The sequence below is a fragment of the Athene cunicularia genome (assembly GCF_003259725.1).
Source record: "Athene cunicularia isolate RWA chromosome 5 unlocalized genomic scaffold, athCun1 chr5_part1, whole genome shotgun sequence".
NCBI classification, from domain to species: Eukaryota; Metazoa; Chordata; class Aves; order Strigiformes; family Strigidae; genus Athene; species Athene cunicularia.
Genome location: NW_020799101.1, coordinates 24247476 through 24257532, shown reverse-complemented (window position 1 = coordinate 24257532; position 10057 = coordinate 24247476). Strand labels below are relative to the sequence as shown.

At 39.7% G+C, this 10057-nt stretch overlaps 1 protein-coding gene across 1 annotated transcript in view; it reads right to left on the bottom strand.

Moving 5' to 3' along the window:
- SPTLC2 (serine palmitoyltransferase long chain base subunit 2) overlaps nt 1-10057 on the bottom strand; it is a 72013-nt gene that overhangs the window by 3554 nt on the left and 58402 nt on the right. Inside the window, exons 10-11 of the mRNA XM_026849695.1 lie at nt 5010-5145; nt 2218-2347 (exon numbers count right to left, since the gene is read on the bottom strand). Coding sequence (XP_026705496.1) covers nt 2218-2347; nt 5010-5145 — 266 coding nt within the window. The remainder of the gene's footprint in view (nt 1-2217; nt 2348-5009; nt 5146-10057) is intronic.

Sequence of the window (10057 nt, the reverse complement as noted above, 5' to 3'; positions counted from 1 at the left end):
GGGGGGGGGAAGGGCCTTGTCCAGAATTTTTATTTGTAACAGAAACAACTGAATTGGGATAATTATGGGAAGAGTAGCAGGACAAGTAGCTGGGAAGTAACTCCTTAAGCAATCTGCTGTTAAAGTGTCAGGGCAGAATCTCTCAGGCCTTACAAGGCAGAAACAACTCAGAAGCAGCAAGTACAACACCACAGATACACGGCAGGTTGCTTAACTGATAAAGAATGACACTAAATATAAATTACTAAGCTGCACACACCACCCACCACCTTACTATTTTTCCTAACAAAACCAAAATTTTAAAAAGAGCTATTTTCAGCTGTTGATTTGAAAGTTGTGCGGCAGTGAAGTGTGAAAAGTTTGCTTTTTTTTTCTCCAAGCAATTAGTAATTATGTGTTTATATGTTACATCTACTGTTCATGTACTGAAGTGTTACCACCTCATCATATCTGGTCACTGTGCATGATTTCCCTTTCATAACTCCATGATAACTACTCCCAATCACCTTCTTGCCTATAAAATGTCTGAAAATAGTTTCAAGGATTTTTTTTTTTTTCTCCATCATCTTCCCAACGATCAAGGTGAGGCTTCTCAACCTGCAGTTCCACACTTCTTGCCCTTCTTGAAGTCAGTGGTTACATGTGCTTTCTTCCAATCCTTAGGAACCTCTCCCAGTCACCATGACCTTCTAAAAATGATAATCAAGAGTGGCCTTGCAGTGACAGCCAGCTCCCTCAATACTTGCGGGTGCAACCTATCAGGTCCCAGACTTGTGTATGTACACTTTAAAAGTTCCTTTATTTGATCCTCCTTCACACCAAGGGTAAGTTGTCTTTGCTCCATATTTTTCCACTGACCTCATGGGCCCAGGATTACTGAAGGCAAGACTCATCAGTAAAGACTGAGGCAACAAAAGCACTGAGTACCCTGGCCTCATGCATGTCACCTGATCTCTATGTCATTCAGCAGCAGCCTCACATTTTTTATGCTCTTCCTTTTGCTACTAATATCCCCACAAAAGCCCGGCCTGCTGCATTTCATGTCCTTTGATAGACTCAGTTCCACGTGGACTTTGGCCTTCCTGACTCCATCCCTGCACAGTCAGCACTGTCTCTCTCTAACTCCTGGATCACCTGTCTCTGCTTGCACCTCTTACATGCTTCCATTTTATGTTTTTATTGGTTTGTTCATCTGTGAAGGTTTCCCACTACATTTTCTCTCCTGTAGGTCAGGATGGGGGAAAAAAAAGAAAAAAAAAAAAATCAACCAGCTGTCCTGGACACCTCCTCTCTTCAGGACCTCATCCTATGGGATTCTTTCAAGCAGGTCTCTGAACAAGACAGAGTCTGCTCCCCTGAAGTCCAAGGTCATGACTCAACCTAGCTTAGGTTCTAAGTCACATAACAGCAAAGGAGAGAAAAGAATACAATGGAGAACTTTGACAGAGCCTAAGACAGCCCATGTACATGTCCATCAAAGACTATTCAGAAGACTCAAAAATGAATGTAGTTAGCACCGACACCAAAACGTAATAAGGATAGTCAGGCTTATTCGTATAATCCCTTTTCACCTATATTAGTCAGAGATTAATTTCCAACTTTAATTTTTAAGGCAGCATCTCCTAATTGTAATGCAGGCCTCCTTAGAGGAGACCTCCATTCCCGCTGGAACATGCTTAGTGCAGGCAGGAGTCATTGCACATGACACAGACTCATTTAGGACAAGATCATTTAAGATACAGTGCTCTGAAGCTGTAAACAAAAAATGGAATAGTGATCTTTGGAATAAAAGTTCTCACTGGTAATCATGTGCTGAGGTTTGCACATGCTTTTGAGAATATGTATGTTTTGGAGGTTCTCAGGCTTTCTTCTTCCCTTCCCTTCTGCATCTAGAAGCAGCAGAATTTTTTCCTTCTAAAAGTTTCAGTGGAAGGTAGAGACTCTTAAGAGGGGAAAAAGCATTTGTCCCAGAGGAATGAGACTTTCTCTCATAAGTTAAAATAGGAAAAGAAAGTCCCAGAGATTTACTGTAGGCAGCCATTCTGCATTGTTGAAGCAAGGAAAGAGATGGTGCCATCACCAGCTCTACTACACAAGGCTTTAAACATTAGGTTCAACTAGTTTGTATACCAAACACTGAACCAGTCTACAACAAATAGACAATTGCTGTATCTGTTTATAGAAGGCACAAGAAGGAAGACAAGATGAAACACTTACCGTATCAAGCATCTCTTTGGTATGAGCTGCAGACAAACAGAATCTGGCTCTGGACTCGATGATGGGGGTGGCAGGGAAGCCCACAACCACAACACCGATGTTCCGCTTCAGCATCTCACGCCCAAATGCACTGACAGAAAAAACAAGAAAGATTGTCAGAATGATACCAGTGGAGGCAAAGCAACAGCAGCATGAAGGTCTCAGTATGTTAACACATGCAGACCTTTGTTGAAGCAAGCCTGTAAGACCACAAATTGGAGCTGCCAGTGCTTTCTTTTAGAGGCAGAATGCCTGTTCACAAAAGCCTTTTTTTAATTCAATCCCAAGGTGGTCCTTCTCAAAAGGTTTCACTGTATTAAGTTCTAACAAAGCTGAAAGATTATATGTGGCAGAGGCTGGTCTTTTAGCAGGCTGTTTCTAAGTGGATTTGTAACCTAAGCTTGGAAATCTTTCTGAGAGGAAACAGGGATTTTTGACTCAGAAGTTTCACTATACAAGGAATGCCCCATGCTGCGATCCCCCAAAGCAGATTCTTCTGCAGTTCCAAGATGGTTTGTTTTCACCAATTTAATTCAATTAAAGTACATTATGGTGTCACAGAATGTAACACTTTCTAAGTGCCTATCATGGGAACCACGGAATTGCCACAGTAAATCGAGATCATCTAATCTGATAACAAATATTTTTAAGGAAGGTGCAAAAATCTCATACAACTGACACATAGTATCTTCAACAAAACAATAGGGATTAAAGAAATCAGTGGCTGTGATTTATGTGATGAGAGGCACGAAGATCTAGATCCTTTCTGGAATGGCAGGGCAATTGTGGGTGTTTATATAGGCCACAGGAAATGGTTAATCCTTTCTGAAATGACTTTGTCTTGAGAAGTAGCAATGAACTTAAGAGGCTTATAAGAACACATAAAAATAATATCCATTTATTAGGTTTTTTATTTTTCTGCATATTACTTCTGCTATGTGCTGGTTTTGGCTGGGATAGAGTTAATTTCTTCACAGTAGCTACTATGGGGCTATGTTTTAGATTTGTACTGAAAACAGTGTTGATAATGCGGAGATGTTTTTGTTACCACTAAGCAGTGCTTACACAGCTCCAAGGCCTTTTCTGCTTCTCCCACCACCCCACCAGCGAGGAGGCTGGGGGTGCACAAGAAGCTGGGAGGGGACACAGCCGGGACAGCTGACCCCAACTGCCCAAAGGGAAATCTCAGACCATGTGATATCATGCTCAGCATATAAAGCTGGGGGAAGGAAGCGGCACTGGGGGATGTTCAGAGTGATGGCGTTTGTCTTCCCAAGTAACCGTTACACATGATGGAGCCCTGCTTTCCTGGAGATGGCTGAACGCCTGCCTGCCAATGGGAAGTGGTGAATGAATTCCTTATTTTGCTTTGCTTCTGCACAGCTTTTGCCTTTCCCATTAAACTGTCTTTATTTCAACTCATGAGTTGTCTCACTTTTAATCTTCTGATTCTCTCCCCCATCCCACCAGGGTGGAGTGAGCAAGTAGATGTGTGGTGCTTAGTTACTGGCTGGGGTTAAATCACAACATGCTACAACTATTTTCCTTATAAATAGGTGCACCTTGATACACTTTATTTTGTATCCATTTAGTACACTCAAACTATTTTAAAAACAGACTACAAAAGACAAAGAAAGGATGAAATAGACCTGATGTAGATCCTAAGGGTCAACTCTCAGAGATCTGTGTTCTTGCTCATTTTTTAATTTACTGGCCTAACTGCTCAGCTAACAAACATTTCCATGAACATTTCCAGCGAAAAGATTTTACTAACTGGTAGAGCAGCTGGGTGGTAGAAACAGCAGGCCTCCGTGTGCTGGATGGTGCACACTGCAGACTCTACACCACCGATAAAGGTTACAGGCCTTTTAAATTTGGTTATACTGAAAAGGGTGTAGGAAGACTATCTAGCTTCATACAAAGTGCTGGTAAATGTTTGTTCCCTCACAGAGCTACAGTACTTAGACTGAACCTAACTGAACTATAAGATCACTAGAGATGTTCTGTATGGCTTAAAATGAAGCTGTGCTTTCCAAATTTGAAAGTGCTGGTTGAGCACTACATTATGCATGGATACTGAAAAGCAGCTGTCAAAACCAAGTTGCCCTTGAAATCAGGCTTTTATGTTGCACGAATTTTAATATATACATTATATCCTGCTTGCAGAATTTTAGACTTACATTATCCACACAGCAGCCCACAAGTTCCTAAGCATTTATAAAGCTATGTGTTACAGTTCTACTAGTATTTACAGTAACAATACCTGAGCTATTAAATCCACACATCTTAAAAAACTTGGGATTCATCAAATACAGGCTGCTGTGTCCCACCCACCTGCTCTTTTTTTTTTTCTTTTTTTTTTCCATTCTTCATTTTCAGAGTTCATCTGTGGAAATGTTGGCTGACTCTGATACAGAGCTGGTTGAAAGATTCCTCCAGTGGCTTTTAATATTAATGTGCTTCTCTTCAGCATACATATACACTTTACATATAAGTAAAATGAAATAAACCCCAACTTTTATAACACAGCATGTAGTGGTAAAATTGCTTCCCTGAAGTGATTTCTTGCTGCTACAAGCTACAAGCCTTGATTTTCTCAAGATCACTTATAGGAAGTTTCCATAAGACTCAGTAATGATCATAAAAGCAAAAAATATCAAACCAGTCTTTTCTTATATTTAGAAAAGTCTTAATATTCTTGTACTATCCTGGCTTCAAAGAAGAGGGATGAGAAGTTATCCTGTTAAACCTACCCAATTTTTGCTGGCATGTACAGCATCAGAGGCACAACAGGGGAATCTTCATTTCCATAGATGATAAAGCCCATCTCTTTCAGTCGTCTCCTGAAATATCTTGTGTTCTCTGCTAGCTGCTGCACACGTGCTTTCCCTAGAAAAGAAATTTAGGTAAGACTGTGAACACAATAGTCATAAATTACATGCATAACTGCAACACAAGACCTCTAGCTCAAGTACAAATATGAATGTACCACTTGTGCTTATGAAAGTGTTAAAATTAAATACAAATTAGAAGTTGCAGTCTTTCTCCCTCATGTTATCAAGATTAATCACTCATTTCCTGATAAGGCTATAGCCAAATGGACTAAGACAAGCACAATCATCAAGTCCAAACACTCCCTGTTTATTCCATATCAGGTTTTTAATCAAGTACTACCTGGCAAAACAAGGCAGTTACCTACTTTTAAACAAGATTCAGAATTTGCTCAGAATTTCTGGTATCTGCATCTTGAAGAGTTTGCTTATACTTTGAATAATGAATAGAAATCTACCAAATCAGCTGGGGCTGTTTGCCATGTTTTATCCTGCTTGTCTGTATTAATGGAAATTACTACATTCCTCCTTATACCTGCTTGTTCAACTGATCATGTGGCTACTCCCTAACCTTTTTCAGTTAAAATGAGCTGCGTTTAAATTAAACTGATTAATTCTGACAACCCAGCTCACTTTGTGTAAGCAGCAGCAGCTGCCAATTTATAATGTATTCAGTCAATTCTGTATGGATTTTTTTTTTACATTTGTCAAAATTACCATACAAGACATTAGACAGCTAGTATAATTTAAGTATTTCAGTTACTCAGATATGCACAGGACAACCTATTTATCAGTTAATTAAATTATAGCCTAGCACAGTGTACTAGGTTTCTGTATTGCCTAGAAAAAGTTCCAACCATCTCACCTAAGCAGATGATAATGCATTTCTGGTGAATGAATAATCTAATGTGCTTAAGAGATTGAGCATGATGCCATTCATGAGACTATAATAAGTAACATTTATAATTATTTGTTTCTGGTCCACAGAGTATTTTTCTGGATAATTGATTATCCAAACACTGACTTCACCAGATGGGCGATTCATATACTGAAGCATTAAATCTACAGCAGTGCGGATCTACACCACATAGTGAAGTTGGCTGCTAGATATTAATCACCTTCCTTTAAAGTTCTAGATAACAAGGTGATTAACCAAAAGGAACACCAGGTCTCAAAGAAACATCCAACACCCACATAGCCCTGCTCCAGGTCAGAACAAATGTAATTAAACCTTTATAGTTTTTGTAGCCAAAAGTATCACACATTCCACCCACAACCACACAATCAAAGGCAAAATTCCAGAGGTAAAGCATGAGAAAAAAGGATGAAACCTGTTAAGTTTGCAAAACTTGGCCTATCATTACTGGGTAGGAGCTGGTATTTTTAACAGCATTCACTGCCATTTCAGACATCTCTTCTCCTTCACTAACTTAATCTTTTCTCCCCCAGAGTTTCTGCTTACCTCCAAAAGCAATAAGATTTCAGTAAAATACAATGGCATCTTGTGCTTATGAAACTCACTTTTTTCATTGGCTCACATCAGATCAGACCCTCTAGTAGGGACCCAGCATTCTCTTGTGGTTCTCTGAACCAATTACTTGGTTATTTAAAATACCCAAGACTGCCAAGTGAAGGTGAAAAAAATCCCGAGCAAAATAAAAAGAAACAGGCCTACTACAAGATACTACAGGTACTGGGCCAAAAGCCACTACTTTCATTTCTAACATTGAGAAAAACAATAAAAACACAGATGTCTAGAGCAATCTACATGCAGAAAAAAGCAATTATGATACCTTCCAAGAAAGCTGCATCTGCCTTTCTCCTATATAAACGTGCACAACTTCTAACAACATCTTAAATCAGTGATGTACAATCCCATCAAAATACACATGAGATTTCACCACTATGAGAGTAGTAAGTTAACGTACACAGCTGGATACAACTCCTGTGATCTGCCCCTCTTCCAAACCAGGAATACAGCTTCTCCCATATATGCATTCTCTCCATGCTCCCATAAAGCAATGAGTTTACAGTGCTTCAAGCAGAAGGAACATAAGCATCTTTATAGTTTTCCCCTCTACACATTCACCCTCTTTTCCAAGTTGTTGGGAGCCTTCCAGCCTAAAGATTAAAGAGCAACCTTAATTTGTAGTTGGCAATTGCTTCACAGTCCTCCTTAAACTCTCTCCCATAAAAGTAGTTTATGATTCTAGATTTGTCCTTACAAATTGAAGAGTGCTTTGAGATGTAAACAAGTTTCATGCGCAAGTCCTTCAGTTTTCAGTTCTCTACCAAGATGTAATCACCTACTACAGCAACTGACAGATTTGGAAGACACTTGCCTTTTTCAGATCTGTGGGTCTCAAAAGCCTGTCAGCTTTTACTTTGCTCCAGAACCATCAGTCTAATAATGACATTATTACCTCACTAAAAACTTGTCACCCATGGCTACAACAATATTACCAAAAACTTGAAAACATATTTAGTGGTGTCTTATCACTACCCACCATGTGTCATTGCCATCTTCTGAAGTTGTGGTAAAGCAAAGCACCAGAAATCAAACAAGAACTGGGCAGAGGTTCTTTGCCCTCCACTTCCCTTTCTTCCTGCATCCTGTGCAACTACTCTCCTCTGCACTTCAACATATTTAGTCTCCCACTCTACTATAAATTCCTGCACTTGAAGAGTGATGCCACATGCTAATTAAATAGGGTTTGCAATATTATGTAACAGAGCATACACCTAGAGTTCAACTCTTAATATTTGCTGGTTCAGCCCCACTGGTAGTGTAGGAGGCTGTTAACTGCTACTACGGTTTTACCATGTTTTCCGAGACCACAGAGACAAACCAAGCAGAACCTGGAGACAACAGTGACTAAGTACCACTGCTAGTCCCACTTGTACCCAAACAGTGCTTGAGCATTTGGACAGGACCTCCAAATCCCCTCCCAGACCAAACACCTTCTGAAGCTCCGAGCTCTGTCCATATCTGCTCAACTGTAGGCCTCAAAAGACTGCCAGGACTGCAGCAATCCTCCAGCAGCTGGCTTTCTTGGCAGTATGCAGCTTCATTTTTAAGACCACCCAAAAAAGGCCAGCTGAGACACCACCCTGTCAATTGTTCTCACATAGGAATTGTGCAACAATTCTGGTAACATCCTTTCATCTAGGAAACTGGAATGTAATGACCTTAAGGGAGAGAAGGAAAGGGGGAAGAAAGGGAGGATTACTGGAACAGAGTCCTTCAAAAGGTTAGAAGACTAGAACCCCTTATCAGAGCAACTGATCTGAAGTCTCTTATGGGTCCTGTAAATGGCTTAAACTAGCTACTGACAGACCTACAGTGGAATTAGAGGATTAACTAAGAACTTCTCCTTTGCTTTTATATACTTTTGCAAGTTCACTGCAGTCATAACAAGATTGCTCTTGCAATCTAGTAAAACACTTCCTTGCTTGTAACAGCCTGGGCATCATTTAGTCTAAAGCCAACATGTATCCCCTAAAGAACACGCTGCCACAGCATCAAAAGTAAAGGTCACATGCCACCTAAAGGGTGAGAAACCCTCTCCATTTACCACCCTCAACTCAGCACTGTAGCTGTGTGAACTCAGCAGAGAAAGAACAGAGAAAAGAAATGCAACAATTCTCTCTGCTTAGATAGCCAAGATGGGCTGAATATTTATAGTGGACTGAAGAGGAACATGCTTTTACTTGAGATAACATTATAACAGTCCAAGATAACAGGCAGTCACTTTAAATTGGCACTGCTCATTTTCATACCAACATTTGTTTTACTGTACACTTTAAGTGCAGAATACATGGTACAGAGTTGCAGTTATCCTAGCACAGGTGCTAATAACCAAGTGAACTCCCAGATCAGCAGAAGCTTTGCTGAGGAAGTCACTCAGAGCTCTTCTCAAACCTTATGCTCTAAGGTATTGCCCATAACAGAGTGGTTGTTATCTACTCTACATAGCCAAGAATGTCAGATATATGCTTTTGCATTTATAAACTCAAAGCAACTTAACAGAACAGACAAGTCAGGCTTTAGAGTTTCTGCAGCAGAAGGGTTCAGGCCCATCTGCTGAATCAATACAGTAAGTAACAGCTGACTGACTGTAGTATTTTTACCATTCTTCCACTACGTAGCACATACTGTCCAATATGAACAGCAAACTTTTGCCCACTTCTAAACAAGCTTCAAAAGATGGTATTTCTGGATTTGGGCTAAGGGAGAGTATTTATCTTTTGTGACATTTTATGATACAGCTTATCAAGTCTCACAAATATGTAAGGCAAGCAATATTTTTTAAAAAATGCAGATGGCATCTCCCTAAAAAAAAAAAAAAAAAAAAAAAAAAAAACCCCAGAAACAGCACTTTAGATTCCATTATGAATCTAAAGGCACATGAGATGCATATTCCCCACAACCCTAGTGGAAAGTAAATTAGTATCTCTGGCAGGACAGATTCCCACAGGCTAAAAGAATGATATTTCATCACTTGTTAAAGTCCCTGCTTTCTAAGTCATATGGCTCAGAAAGTCAGAAGTTATAGTGAAAACATTATCTTGGAGATATTTAAGCAAATTTCTTCTTGAAGCACAAGTTGATACTTCCCATAGTTATCTGCAAAACAAAAAGGGGACTGCATGTTCCACCACACCGAATGTAAATTCCTCTTGCAATGGGTATAATGAGGCACATCAGAGAAATTCCTCTGTATTTAGCCTCTCTGCTTTTTACATCATAGAGGTTCATGCTTAAAATAATAGTCCAAATACTGCAAAGATTCTCAGACAACCCTTAATTTGCAAAAAGCAGTTTAACGAATACACAGCAATTGCTCAGCAATCAAAAAGTTTTTCAAGGCCAGGATGAATTTAATCTTGGGAGAAAGAAAGAAAGAAAGGAAAGAAAGAAAGGAAAGAAAGAAAGGAAAGAAAGAAAGGAAAGAAAGGAAAGAAAGAAA